We start from the raw sequence: 16,317 nt of genomic DNA, 5'->3' as shown, positions 1-16,317 counted from the left end.
TTATTCAAATTAAACAAAAATAAATATACCATAGATTGGTTGATAAATGGGAAGGCGTTATATAAAAAATCGTAAATGGTGGATTTAGTATGAAATGATTTCTAAATATCTTTAAAAGTATCTCCTTAAAAAATACTTAGTTAGAATCGCATTTTAAAAAAAAACCTTTCAAAAATGTTTTAACAGTTGTTGCCAATATAATCTCAGACATCAAAGCTTAGGTTGTTTTATCTTAAAGGGCATTTATCATAAAATATCCATGGATAGAGGTAGAGCTAGGTTAATATAGGTTCCTACGATCTCCATGACTCCCAAGCATTTTCAACTTTCAGAATCATAATTTTGTAATTTTTATGTTTTAAGTAGACCAAAAAGTTTAATTTAAAAAATATCATTAGACTTTTATTGTCGCTTAAACTAATTAGGTTACTAAACTTTGATTAACCCAATCAAAGCTAAATAAGATTTAATTAAATTGAATCAATAGATTGAAATTAGGTTTTCCCTGTAGAAATAGTAAATTTATTAATTAATTCATATTCCATTTATCTATTTCTGTACTCCTAGATGAAGTAAGACAGTGCACATGATTTTAATTCAAGAAAGCCTTACAAGCATTTCAGCATAGTTATCATGCAAATGATCAAAAAAAAATAATGATAACAATTAATGCTTCTATAATCATACATGTTTATAGGAAAATCTTAACCCAATAAACTAAAAGCTTGGTTCACCCTAATAATGTATTTACTAGTAGATATACGCTTCTAAAGGCCTCTATGGTACTTGAGGTGGGAGGGGGACCTATGAAAATCAAGATAGTAAAAGAGAATGATATCGGTTATCCTTCGGTGCAGAGAGACAGACACATACACACATATACAGACATCATGTTACTTTTATATAAACTAGCGGCTTCGCCCCTAGCCTCTTTGGGCTTTGCCCCAAGAGGTTTTATCAAACTAATTTTTCGTTTTTTAGATTTTTTAAAATTTAAAATTTTTTTTTTTTTGGGGGGGGGTATTTTTTATTTTTTTGGGGGGTTAGGGGTGTCCCATCCCATCCCTTTCCGGGACCTATGAGAAGCTACCCTGTAAAGGAGAACCCGATCGGTTCAGCGGTTAACGAGATCCTTCACTACAAACAAACAGACAGACAAACAAACATCGTTCTACTTTGTATTATAAAAGATTGTCACATTGTCATAATCCTATATTCCTGACAGGTATGATATGATCTCACGTATTTGATCTTAGTAAAAAGGATCATATAACCCCTTTTTTTGTTGTGTCTGCCCGTGTTTGCAAACATTTATAACACGACCTTCTAGTTGGACTTGGAGGCTTCATGTTGACGTGCAATTTATTTATGTGACATAACTGACAAATTATCGATATTATGAAAATAGAATGATAGATAAATGCTCTCTATATCAGGCAATAACTTAACTGGATCTATAGCTCTTCTATTTATGATACTATGACTAAAGTGTCGATATAATAGCAAAGCAAAGTTAACAGTACATAAAACAAAGATATTTGATACATTGCTCATTAAAACTAAGCTTGCAATTTTGTACCATAGAGGTAACAACGCGTCTAGAAATAGCAGGTTAAAATGACTAAAGATATTCTAAGCTCAAATAATGCTTGCTTGATTTGGTTGAAAATTATATTTTTAGGCAAATTTAATTGTAATATAATATTCCGCCATCTAACAAAGATATAGATTTATGACTTTGATTTATGGCTTGAGTTTGATATACATGCTTACAATTGTAATTCAAATTTAAGTAATCGATACCCTGATTCTATGTAAGTTAGAATTGTTACTATTTGGGTGTTTTAACTTAAATTTTACCTTAAACTTATTTTAACTATTTATTTTTACAAATTCGCTTCACTGGGCTATAGAGAACTTCAAATTATAATATTATCATTATAATTGATTAATGAAATACATTATAAAAATCTATATTTATTTACTTTTCTTTAAACTCATAAAAAAATATAGAAGTGTACAAAAGTTACTTTAAAAAATTAACAATTGCCTGTTTTGGGATTTTTACATACCGCTAAAATTTCATTGTTTAACATTAATGAGTTGTCATCATTGGTTAAAAATATAACAAGTCATACTTTTTATGTTTTTAACTACAAGCTTTTTTGGTTAGCGAAGTAACCATAAAAATGAGTTCGTCTGTCTGTCCGTTACAAGAAATTACCTACTCTATCTTATTAAACATATACTTCATATATTTTAAGACAAGAAGACATTTATAAATCCAAAGTTTTATTTTGTCTTTTAATTACCATTTAATTACATTTTATTTGATGCTAGCATATTATTTCTGCGTATTTTATAAACGTAAACGTTCTTGTTTATATTTGAATGATTCTCAGCTATTTTTGAAATATTTTTATAATAAATAATACTTTTATTCTGAGTAAAAAATTATTTATTGGTTGTAAAAAAAGATTTGACAAAGAAGTTATGATTTTACGTTTTTAAAAAGTACCCCAAACCCTTTAGCAAATTATTTTACAAGTTATTCCAACTGTTATTTAGGCTTGGTTCTAAATAAACAAGTATAAGCTTCACCAAATATGAGTATATCAAAACATATTTACCAATTTAAAGAATTTTATACGTTCATAAGGAAATATGAACAAGATTGAAAATATCATAAAACAGATCTAACATAAACAGATCAAGATGAAAGGCAAAATGAAAGAAAATTAAGTTGAATATTGAAAACTTGAATAATTTGACTGAAGGGGGAAAATTAGATTGAAAAAAAGACTTTCTATGTCCACTATATTTGAGTAAAAGATATGTGATAAAAAATCTGAGTGATGTGTCAATAAAGAATCCTGAAACCAAACAAAATGGTCGATAAATAGATTATACAGATGCTACACATCTAAATATCTTTTGTATTTTTATTAAAAGGTTTCTTATTGTCAGTACATGTATTAAATGTTAAAGGGACACCTTTTATAAATTGTGATTATTTGTAGCAATGCTGCTCTAGAATTTGCATCTGTCCATCTGTCCGTCTATCAGCTACGTTAAGGGTGAAGTGGGATTTTCTCTGCTACTATTCAAGATAGACAGCTATTTTTTGTTAAAAGTTTTTGTACGTTATTTTTCCGCCAGTCAAAAAAGAGATTCTTTAAATAGTTTATTTTTCATTTGCTCTAAATATTTACAGTAGAACATTTTAGTTTTAAAAAAATACATTTGGTATGACCAATCCTTTTAAAATAATAAATGTTTTGTTTTTCTTTTTTCATCTTTCAAATTAGCCATTCTAAAATACAAGGTTTGAATAATTAGAAACTGCATAATTTAATTAAATTCATTTATTGCCAATTCTTATAGCATAAAAAAAATGGTGAGATATTTGTACAAAATACTGAGCTGCTACTATTTGGTTGCGTCATTTGAAAAAAAGGCATTTTTAATGTTTCTCTCGCTCCATTTCACAAAATCCACTTCCTTTACTCTTCAAATAAATAAATTTGATGCTCTTTGTTTTAATTTGTCACCTGTGAACCATAAAAACTATTGGCAGCGAACCACTATGGAAATTTGGTAGAATTTTGAATTATTTATAACATTTTCGTCTAGTTTCTATCTGTATACAAGGTTGGGTCCCTTTCATTAACTAGTTCTTACCTAACCTACCAAAACCAAAGAAAAAAGTAATAATCAAACTTTTAACAAAAAAAAATTGACTTGTATTTGTGTTCTGTTTGTTGCTATTTTGAAACTTGCATTCGGAAATTAAAAAAAAAGTTTTTAAATACTAAAATTTATTCAAAATATCTACTTGTTTTCCATGGTTAAAGATGAGAAAAGGATAAAGAGAACTGTTGAATACAAAAATGCTTTGACATTTTTTCTAGTTAAAATAACTGATTCATCATTTAAAGTTGACAATTAGCTGAACTTGTATGAACAAAGAAAATAATTTTAATTGGACATGTTCAGAGTATGTTAAACTATGTGGGATTTGGGTCGACTAGTGTTATCTTAAGTATCCACCTAATACTGTCTTATTTATATCAATACATTACAGATCATATGAAAGGTCTCTAATCATTAAACGATGGCTCTATTTCTGTTTATTTTTTGCCATCCAAGATCTTGACTTTCATAGCATACAACAATAATACCAATAGATTTAATTAAATCCATTAATAGTTATTTCTCGCATCGTATTATAAACGGCTTTCCGCGGATATAGAAAGTACAAATATAAGATTAAAACTAGTTTTTTTAGCCCCGTGGTGCCGAAGGCACCGGCTAAAAAAACTGGTTTTAATCTTATGATTGTACATTTCTATATTCGTAGAAAGCTGGATATAATAAGATGCTAGACATAGTTTTTTCGTATGGATGAGAACCGGTTCCTATCCACCGGATTCGAATGAATACGAGAAAATGATTTACAGAGCTTTGTCAAGTGTTATTATTTTTTTTATGAGTTTTAGATATAAGAAAATTAGATAAAAATAATGAAATCATATAGAATCGAAGAGTATGCTTTTCATAACCATATTAAAGTAAGAATCTCAATTATAAAAGCTTAAATTGTTTACAACATTAAATTAGCTGCTTAAATTTACAGAATTCCCCTCAAATGCCACATCGTTAAAGACAAAGATAAACACTTTAATTGTCCCAATTATAATCAATCTAAAATAATTATAGTTTTACTTTAATTAATTTTAGATAACAGCATATATTGGCTTAAAAACAAGCTAACAAAATTATTATTAGTTAAGTAGTCATATAACAAAGAAGCGAAGCAACTCTATGTCTAACCATCTGTCTGCTGACCAAGTCAATTGTTATATGAATTTTCTTTAGTTTATTATTGATTTTAAGATTAAAAAACATACATTGCATTGTTTAAAGTAGTAAAGGTAGTGCAATTTCCAGTGATTTACTAGCAACCTTTGCCAAAAAGAGTCTTATTTTGTTATAGCTGCTTAAGTTATGGATTTTGTTATGCTTGATTTTAAAAATTAATAGATTATATCTGATTTTGATTTTGTTATTTAATTCATTTCAACTAGCAACAAAAACATTTTTTTCATGCTTACAGAAAATTTAACCGTTAATATATACACTTAGTCCTGTTATATGATAATCTAAAAATAAATCTTTATTTTTAAAATTTTATCGCCGTTTTTAGTAGATCTAAAACTAGAAACCTCAGACTTGATTTTCTACATTCTAGTATCTTTAGATTTACCACATTGTGATTCACATTTCAAATTTAAAACAAGAATACTTTAAGATTAGACTTTTCAACTGTAGACTTGAATTCAAATAATTGCACATAGCAACTTCGCCCCTAACCCCCAGTGTTTTTTTCGGCATAAAAAATACGGGTGTCTTTTTCTTTAAAAAAAGTTTATTCCATGTGTAAAATGATTAAAACACAGAATCTTTTATTTTTTTGCTCATTAAAAAAACATAAAAATTAAGTTCATATTTAAAACAGCATTAATAAGCCTTACAAACATTTTCTGTACTAATCCTAAGTAAATAGTACAACTAAGTACTGTTTTCTGTACTAATCTTGAGTAAAAAGTACAACTAAGTCACTGTCAAAAAGACATTTTATTGAGGTCTAAACAGTCATAATAAACAATTTTAAAATTTATCAACAAATACAAATATTATTTGCCAGAAGAAACGTCAATAAGTCGCTTAAATGACAATTTTTCAGATAACTTTTTCAATTTTAAAGCAATCTATGTTACACAATTTTTAAAATTCATCAAAAAACAATAAAAGAATATAAATTTACCTTTTCTGAGTTCAGCATTATCCATATTAATGAAATATTTATCAAAGGACCCCTCCTGGTTATTTTGGAAGGTGGACAGGTTGTAATATTTCTTATCATGATGGATAGTTGAACTAGGGGCGGAGGACAGGGGGATGCCAGCTCCTATGCACACTCCCACCAGACAACTGGCAGCTAATGCCCAGTACAACATTGTAAAGTTGGTTCAGTGTCACGACAAATGTTCACAAAATTCGAGGATTTTTTTGGTAGGATTTTTTTGAGGAATATGATCACTTTTTTGTATTTACATATATGATAAAGTAGGATTTTTTTTGTGGTAGGATTTATAGTTTTAAAGTATTATAAAACCTCCTAGAGAGAAAATACACTAGCTAGGTTTATACACAGATAAAAAGGGAGTGTGGATGGATGGAAAAAAGAAAGAAAGAAAAAAGGAAGAGGGTTTAAAACAGTGCTTTGCGTGGGTGGAGAGGAGAGGGTTCAGACAACTGCGGTGGTGGACCACAGCAACAACACTGAGCACTAGAACACACACAACAACACAGCTGTGTCCTAGTATATGTGAGTGTGCGTGTGTGTGTGTATGTGTAGGATGGTAAATAGTTTACAGCACAGACGAATAACTGCGCTAGGACGGGAGAGCGTACCTCAACTACCCTGCGGTTATTGCTGTTGCTTACACTCACAACCCACTCCCCCTCTCCCAACCTCCTACACGCTGTTGCTTACACTTTTCAACATCCCCTGAAACCATTCTCTCCCTTTCTTTTGGCATTCATACATTCCAAGACTAAATTTTATGAAACCATTTTTTTGCATCAAGTATTTTAAAGGTATCTTTTATTTTATTTGAATTTTTCAGTGATTTTTACCATCATCTGGAAGATCCCATAAAAACACAAAAGAAGCGTTGGTTTTAAATTTTCTGAAGAAAACAGATTGATGTAGTTTTTTGAGCCAACCGCATCGCAACAACTGTCCTTTCCTCTCTCCTTCCCACCCCCTGTCTTTATCTCATGTTTTCTCTATCGTTGAAATCTGCCAACTCCTCCCCCCCCCCTCCTCTGAAGTGTACTGAACGCCCCCTTTAACCTTTTGCCCAGGACTAAACTTTTTGTCTGCAAACCAACATCAACATTACAACATCCAACACATCCTACCTCTTCGACGGTTGTGTTTGGGCCTTTTTTTCAACTGCCTCAATATTCACAGTTTTTCATCCCATCGCCAATTTTTTTCTATTTCCCCCCTCCTCCATGATTTTATCTCTCTTTCTCTCTCTCTCTCTCTTTCTTTCTAAAAATCTATGCAAACCTCTAAAGTTGACTTTTCAATTTAGTCCCTATCTCCTTTTCTCTCTATCTCCCCATCTCTCTCTCTCTCTCTCTCTCTCTCTCTCTCTCTCTCTCTCTTTCTCTCCATATCCTTCTTTCTCTATAGATGGTACAGAATGGTGTTAAAGTACTTTTTTTTAAAAGCAATAAATTTTAGCAAGAAAAAATTAGCAATAGCTTTTATTTGCTGAAGTCAATTAGCCATAAAAATGGGAGCAAATACATCATTTTGAGGTCTAGAATGTAGCAATTGAAGAACTATTTTGCCTTTAACTTTTCAACAAGTTAAAAGCAGAAGTTTATATAAGTATTCTACTTTTGTCAGGATTGATAGCAAAATTTCAACAGTCCTTTAGCACATTTAAATTCTAGTAGAAGTTATTTATTTAAATCATACGAGAACAATTAAAGAATGGGGTTAATTAGATCTTTTGAAGCTAAAAAGTATCGCCCAGAAAGAATATTTGGACTGTTTTAGTATCTGAGTCACTTTGACTGAAAATTATCATGAAATTTGCTAATCTAAAAAAATAGTAATACTGTAATCACACCTCTCGGGGGGGACCGTTCATTTGTTTATCTGGTTGACTGCCATAGTGTTACATCTAGAGTAAGGGCTATCAACCTTTAATTCATTTTCATAATAAATCAAACCCATATATATGGAAGTAGTAGTGGAGGTATCTGTATTTAATCTATTTCAAAGCCTAGACAAAAGCTCTGAGGTGGATTCTTAAAAAAAATTTGCCCCACTAATCGCTTAGTGGGGCAAAATTGTTTTCGTGAAAAATCCACCAAAATCACATTAAAAATCTACAAAAATTAAACAAAATCATAAAAGGGTTATTAACATAAGATTTTATTTAATTTTTGTAGATTTATTATGTGATTTTGGAGGATTTTTCACGAAAACAATTTTGCCCCACTAAGCGATTATTGGGGCAATTTTTTTTTAAGAATCCACCTCTGTTCTTTTTATTGAAGTTTTGCAAGAGTCCTCAGAAGATTTTAGGCTCTTTTTTTTCAGAAAGAGTATACATAATCTAAAACAGAAATAGCCATGAAACCACTGAACAATAAGCCTTATATAGAGGCTTTTTTGAGTGGGTACCTATAATAAGTTGACTTAAAGTCTTATATGTTTTTGTTTTTTTAAGCATTAACCAAAAAATATTTTTTAATGTTTGTTAGTTGGCAACGGTGTTAATATTAAATAATGTTGTATGTACGATTTCATGATGCGCTATTAATTCACAGTCAAAATTTTTATAAATGATCTTTTATACATTTGTCTATATGTCTGTGTGTGTGTGTGTGTGTGTGTGTGTGTGTGTGTGTGTGTGTATTTTTAAATGATGTGGTAGAGTATGAACTTTTTAGCAGCGAGCCTACGCTATACCTATGAGCATGTACCAGGTCTGTCAGTATATCTATAATGATTTTTAAGTTATTAAAGATAGAAGGCTGCATTTGTTGCGAATATACTTCTGACCAATTAAAATCCACTCAATAGATAACTTATCTGCCTGTCTGCTAAACTAGTTATTTTAGTACATTGTTTCTTATTTAAGAGCTTCGCTACTTTTGGATGTTTTAATCCTTTTTTTCTTTATTTAAGAACAAGCCAAAAAAGGTTAGTGAGTTCATTGTAAGAAAGAGAAACATCGTAAATTGAAATATTTCAACTTCTATAATCTTAGCTATTTATATAAAATGTCAAAACACTCTGTATCATTAATTAAATTGTGTGCTGATTATATAATTAATAAATACGTAATAGAGGAGTCAGCCAATTTATCTAGTCAATGTTTTATATGTTTTCATTAGAATTCCAACCTGCACGAAATTTCATCAATTATCTGCTCCTATAGTGCCTTACTTCTGCGTGGGGCTAAGTAACCGAACCTAATCTAACTTAAATAACTCAACCTAACCTAACCAATGTAATGCTTACTTTGTTTAATGGTTGAAATCCTTTTTTGATGCAATTCCACCTTCGATGTTTACGTAAAGATAAGAATTGTATTTAATTAGTTATTTATCGCATCGTATTATAGACATCTTTTCGCGGATAGTAAAAGTAAAGATTGAAAGATTTCTTCCAGTTTCTTTAGCCCCGAAGGTCCGCGGGTTAAAGAAACTGATAAAACAATACATAAATCCAAAAATGTTTAAAATCAGAAATTAATCTGTTTTTTCCTTTGTCCACACAGCTGGCATAATTATTTATTCTGTCCGCAACTAATTAACTACAATAAAACTGGTAAATAAACAGTTAAAATATGTTTATGTTTGATTTGAAAATGATAAGTCTAAAGCTGTATTTGTCTAAACTAACAGGAAACAAATAGTGGATGATTAATTGTATTTTTAGCATAGCTAGGCTTACCATCATTATGTCATCACAAACTTACCAGACACACAGGGAAAGTTTAATGAAAGATAGATAATCTCCCTTTTTAAAATAATGTACTCTACCAAAAGATATTAAAATTTTGTCCTTATTGCTGCTATGTCAAGTGCTTGATTAACTATAGTAGATGGAAAAATTTAATTAACTATAACTGGTGCTCCATTTATTGAAATGCATAATTAGGTTTTCTAGACAAAGTTAATTCATTACAGGACTCATTTCGATGTGTATATAAAAGGTGGAGGGGGGGGGGGGGGGGGGGTGGCGCTGTAAATAATGCTGCTGCCCTAAATCATGTTCTCTCTTTCGTTGGATTTAAAACTTTTGATAAACCTTGATCGTTCAAAGTAGCAGTATCCAAACCTTTCAACCAATAGTCTTATTCTACGGAATGGATAATTATTCTGTTTATTATCACATGGAATCTACAATAATTTATGTTTCATTATCCATTTAATTAATAAATCTATGACAATTAACACATCACTGTATCCATGAAAATATACAAATGTTTAGTCACACAACAACCAGATTTTGGTTTGGGAAATTTATGCGTTAGGAACAAATTCAGGTGATGTGTTAAAAATGCTAAAAAGTAAATGGCTGAATTATTTTTGGAAATATAAAGTAGCTTCGCAACAAAAAAATATTTCTTAGTCAAGTCATATACTTATTGTAAATTTTGTTTCATTCTTATATAAAAGTAACAAGAATTGTGTCTGTCTGTCTGTCCCGAAGGATCTCGCTAACCGCTGAAACTATGTGGTTCTCCTTTACAGTGTAGCTTCTCATGGACTCTTGGAAAAGTTTATAACTATTTTTGGGGACTTTCCCCCCAAGAGAAATTGCTCTGGAACCCCCCCCCCTCCCCCCTCCAAAAAAATCACAATTTTTTATTTTCTTTTAAAAAACTAATATTGAAATTGAGGGGACGGGGGAGTCGACTCCGCCCTCTCAAGGTCTCCAGGGGCGTGGCCACTTGTAAATTGAATTAAAATATTGGGCGTTTTTTGACCTTGTAAAAAAGTTTTACTTATTGTGAAAATAAAGGGAAATTATGTTTAATTTTCGTTTTTTTGTTCTGATAATATTTATATATTAAACTCATTGATATTGATAGTAAAAAGGGAGTATGATTAATTTTATCGTTAAAAAAACGTTGAAATATAAGGCTTAATGTATCTATAATACAAAGTAAAATTATGTCTGTCCGTCTGTCCCTTAAGATCTCAGTAACCAATGAACCGATTGGATTCTACTCTTCAGGAAATAAACCTACTGGTCCTGTGTTGGCTTTAGGCTATTTTCTTGGGTGGTGGGACTCCCTAATCCTAAAACAAATTTAACCCCCCTCCGAATTTTTTTTTAATTATTTAAAATTAGTGGTGGCAGCTCCAGAGGCACTTTTTTGTAAAGTAGAAAAGAAATCAGATTTTCATATTCCTAATATAGTTTAACAAAATAACTAAAGTACAAAATGCAAAAATATTTAGTAAAATTCAAATATGGGTTTATAAAAACTAGAATAATTAGTAGCAAAGCAATACAAATATTTGAGATTATGTCTAAAAAAGAAAAGCAAAGTATTGAACAAATAAATTATAATTGGATCTTTAATGTGATTAAATTTTTAGCAGTTTTATTTTTAAACCTCTTTAGCAACTATCAAACATCGGAAGAACAATACATTTATAGTATACTTGTATTTATACCTTCCTGGATCCCTCTGTTGAGGACCTTTTCCGTCTGCTATCAAATTGCTTTTTGCTCTTTTGACCCATTTGAAAGTCGGCACAGAGTCCAGAGTCCGTGGGATGGTCAAATACAGTTATTTAATTCCTTCCCCCTCTAGTGCTTTAATCTAATGAAAGGACTATAGAACATACGGAAATACTTCAGTAAAAGAGAAGCTGTGCTTTGAAAGATGTATATGTGGTATTATGATTTGCCAAGTATGAACATACCATTTCTTTCTTATGGAAATATGCACTTTATTGTGTTAGGGTAAATAGGGGTAATTTTTTTAAAACAGAAGGTTTAACAAAATGATCTATTGAGTAAATTTATAATTGTTATTGGATTTTTCTGTTAACAGCCTAGAAAATTACCCATAACCCACTACTACTTAATTGACGGGTGGAAAATCAAGTTTTTTTTTTAAAATATACATTTGTTACTGAAATCTTCACATGAAATTCTATATATTTATCTTTAATACCGACCAAGTGAATTACAGAAGGTCTGACAATTTTTTTGCTAAAACCCCCCAAGTGTCCCAGTAAAATTGTTGTTGAATAATGCAAAGGTGTTCTGCACTTCATACAGTTGGGTTTGTTAAACTAATCTGTTATCTTAAATAAGTTTAAATTGGTCGTTTTTATTGTTGCAATTAACAGAGATGACTATAGTCTTAACTAGTGGCTGCGCCCCCAGAAAAAAAAGGATAAAACCGTACACAGGCTTATCTATAAAAAAAATGATAGCCTAAAACCATCCCATAACAAACTTTAATGTAAATGAGAACCATATCGGTTCAGCGGCTTGCGAGATCCTTCGCTACAGACAAAAAAGCCTACTACTTTATATAATAGGATATGGTTATAATGTAACACCACTCAGGGGCTGCTTAGAACTGTTTTTTTTTCTGAACTAGAGAAACCCAGATAAAACTTTTAAAGATAGTTTAAATATTTGCATCTACCCAACTGTTCTTACTTTGCACTTGATTTTGTAGAGAAACCTTGATCCCTTTCACTAGAGTTTTAAACAAGAGAAACAATGAACGCACATTATATGCCTTACTGTAAAAATTGGCTTTAAAATGTTGTAGTTTTCAAAGCATATTCTCCCTATAGTAAAAATTACATAATAACAATATTAATGATGGTATATTTCTTTTGATTTTTTCCTACATAACTTTTTTTATGAATATAAGTAATAAATGTTTACAAATTCATTTCGTATTAATTTGGCTTTTAGCTAGGGCTTATTAAAACATATACAGTGTGTTTTTTTTATGAGCACTTTTTTGAAAGCAATTTTACCCCACTTATAGTTATCAGAATTTAATGATTAATGGCTTATTTTCTTCGTTTTTTAAGGGAAATTATGAAACAACCAAAAAAATTACAGTTTTTGTTGAAAAAGTACAGTAAAGTTGAAAATTAAAAACTTAGGTGTCAACATCTAAAAATGGTTTTAGCGCATTTTTCTTATGTTCAAATATTCTACCTTTTGCAAGAATGGCTGCAAAACGCTTCAAAGTTGAGATATAGAGCTATAAATTTATACAGATACTATTGGGGACATGTACTAGAATAGGTCAAAGTTTGAAGGCCATATTTCAATCAGGGAGAAAGTACTGGCCCCCCAAAGTCGACTACTGAAAATCCAATTTTTTGCTTGCAAAGGGTAGAAGATTTGAGCATAAGAAAAATGCGCTAAAACCATTTTTAGATGTTGTCACCTAAGTTTTTAATTTTCAACTTTACTGTACTTTTTCAACAAAAACTGTAATTTTTTTTGGTTGTTTCATAATTTCCCTTAAAAAACGAAGAAAATAAGCCATTAATCATTAAATTCTGATAACTATAAGTGGGGTAAAATTGCTTTCAAAAAAGTGCTCATAAAAAAAAACACACTGTATATAACAACTAGTCGGAAAAGTTCGTTACAAGTAATCTTACAATATGGCACGTTTTGTTCTATGACCTACAGAATGAGATTGAAAACACAATTTGATTGCACGATCCTTGCCAGGAAATCATCACTGTGTATGGTAATACATTTTGCCTGCTGATGGGTGAAGGCATTTACCTTATCTTACCATTAATGCAACACATATCAGTAGTAGACACCATTTTTACATTCCTAGTATGACTCGGTGCATACGGTAATGCTACGCCGGTATGAATGTTTTCAGCCTTGTTTGTTAATGTTTTAGAGTGTGCATGATCGTCATGATCATGCTTGTCTTAACTCAACTTTTACATTTATCATGCAAATTTTCATCAAAAAGAGAGATGGGCATAAATTTCCTAAAAATGAAACTAGTGGCGCAATCACTTGTACTAATATAAAAGATTTAGTAGAGACTCTCTGGGAAAATAGGAGGAAAATATAGGGGAGGTGGGGAAAGGTTTAGATAAATTTGATCCTCATTGACCTATCCCTCCCTGTTACTTAGGTGTCATGAAGTCTGTATTTACATGTTATTTAATTTTGTAGAAAAAATAACTATCCAAATCTTTGGAACACCTTTGTCCTATTTGATGAAATTTTTATAATTTTAATTGAAATGTCATCACAGCTTTTTGTGCTCTGAAATTAATAATTATTACATTTGATAGATCAATAGATGATTCTAGTTGCTCCTCCCCTAGAATTTAGGGGAGGGTGGAGGAGATCAGGAAACAAGCCTTATATCAGCCAATAACTTTAGAGTATAACCATTGATTCGGACTAGCAATTTCCTAGATCTTAAGCTACAGCCAAAAAACCTAATACTTTATATTATAGGATTTTCAGTCTGATAGATTTTACATATATAAAAGAATAAATGGATAAATTTTACTATAAATTGATATACATATAGTCAGGTATATATTTTTATTGATGTATGAACATAAAATAGAAAGAGGGAGAAAAAGAGTGACACAAAAAGAGAGAGAGAGAGAGAAAGAGAAATAGAGAATGAGAGAGAGAGAGCGAGAGCGAGAGCGAGAGAGAGAGAGAGAGAGGGAAAGAGAGATAAAAATAAAGAAAGAGAAAAATAATAGAGAAAAATGAACAAGATCTCAAAAAGACATACAGAGAATAAAGCATCAATCAAGACAAAACCCTAAATTTAAAGCTCAGGCACGAACGCCAAAAAGTTACAGTTAGATGAAATAATTCAAAAAATCCTTATTCTTCAAATAGATCCCCCACCCCCTAGATAAATGGAAAAAACTAGTGGAATGCTTGCGCTAAACCAAGTGCAAATAATGCTATTCAGAGTTTCAGACAAAAGGCGTGTAATTAAAAAGTTGTCGTAAGTAATCAAGGCTCTTAAAGAAGGTTTAGCAATGAAATATTAATGTAGCTTTTTTTGGGATTTTTTACCAATGGAAAAGGGTTGTTGAGTGGTCCAATTGACTTTTAAGATATTTTGAAAATAATTCTCAAGTAATTGAAACCCATTGTTATATTTCATTCGTACTTGATTATTTCTTATTAAACTTTATAGCAGCCAAGCTACTCTATGATTATGGTATCTCAGTGCACATACTTGTTTGAAACCACAAATGAATTAATTCGAATAAAAAATTTTGCAATTTCAGATTTTACCGTGATTTTGGGAGGCCTCGCTTCGTTGTAAAGACGACCGTTTTATGTCAAAATAACATTGATAGTATGAGAAAAATTATAGAATATTTTGGAAATAAGTTATTAAATCTTTATAGCTTCACGTTTCAAAAAATAACCTAAGTACACATGCATGACTTTATAAAACTATTAAATTTTATGCATTTTTTTGTATTTAGCCAATGACATCCCCACAAATTTTCAGTGACAGAGATATATTTATTGAAGAAAGAACAAGCACATTTTACGGAATCTACAAATGCAGAAAGAAAACATATAATTACAAAAATTCATCAACAAAAAATGGCTAGATTTTTCTACACCCTCAGACGTCATTGACCCGGGTAGCAAATTTTGAAATTTACCTGAAAGCAGTCCTGAATTAAAGAAAAATAAGTAATGATTAAGTCGAATTGGATTTGCCATAATCATTTTGAATGGCAGAAATGTTGGAAACACTATCTTGAGAAGCAATATTCCTAGCCGTGACAAAAATGTCAACTACAAAAAATGTACAAGCATGGTAAAAATTACTTCCTCATGTGAAATAAACAAAAATTGCGAATTCATTACATGATTCATGCTTTAATCTTTAAAAGGTTCAAACCAGAGGTGTTTATTCACAATTGTTTGGCGCGTGACATTAATATTAGATTAATATGAGTGAAACATCTCTATAATCAAGTCATGAAAAGGTAAGATTGTCCTAAACAGTAACATGTAGTTAAGAAATTTCGCAACAAATATATTTTGCATATAAAATAATATTCTGATCATTAAGTTATAACACACTACAACAAGCAATGTTCGTTTGTTCTATCGTCATTTTTCTTTATTTTTGAACAAGCTCTGCTTAATAATTATCAATTTATGTCTAAAATATGGCAGCATCGTATGAAAACTTTCTAAATGTTATTCATTGCATTGGTTGCTGTAGTGACACTGAAATTCTTATGTGACCTATAATATTAATCGATTCAAATAGATGCTATTTTTCATTTGTTTTTCATAAGTTAAACTCGTAGCTTTGCTATAAGAAAAGAAAATTAGTTTGCATATTAAAGCTCTAAAGAATTATGATTTTTTTACAAGTTATTAAACGTTGATAAATCCGCTCTAAAATGCATAATTAAAACTAATAAACATTGTAACTTTTTATGGTTTTTATAAAGCAATGTTTAGCATCTACAGCCTTGCTTTAAAATCTATATGATTTGATAGCAGTGATGATTATGTCAAAAACTTTATTTAAATGGTTACTTATACTACATTGATAAACGTATAGAGCAGCTACATACTTAAAATTGTCATTAAGCCTTACATGGTATTCATCAGAGGGTTGCAAAACTAGTAAATGTTTTCTAATCTTGCAAATCTAAATGTTTGTGGTTAAA

At 30.5% G+C, this 16,317-nt stretch overlaps 1 protein-coding gene across 1 annotated transcript in view; it reads right to left on the bottom strand.

Annotated features, from left to right (window-relative positions):
* The window catches only part of LOC145318719 (plexin domain-containing protein 1-like), a 68,121-nt gene extending 61,628 nt beyond the window's left edge, over positions 1 to 6,493 (bottom strand). Inside the window, exon 1 of the mRNA XM_080160193.1 lies at positions 5,828 to 6,493. Coding sequence (XP_080016319.1) covers positions 5,828 to 6,020 — 193 coding nt within the window. The 5' untranslated portion in view covers positions 6,021 to 6,493. The remainder of the gene's footprint in view (positions 1 to 5,827) is intronic.
* Between the last annotated feature and the right edge of the window lie 9,824 nt (positions 6,494 to 16,317).

Source organism: Acartia tonsa, chromosome 1, assembly GCF_053477335.1.
Source record: "Acartia tonsa isolate MP-2025a chromosome 1, ASM5347733v1, whole genome shotgun sequence".
In the NCBI taxonomy this organism is placed as follows: domain Eukaryota; kingdom Metazoa; phylum Arthropoda; class Copepoda; order Calanoida; family Acartiidae; genus Acartia; species Acartia tonsa.
This window is presented reverse-complemented; position numbering and strand designations above follow the sequence as displayed.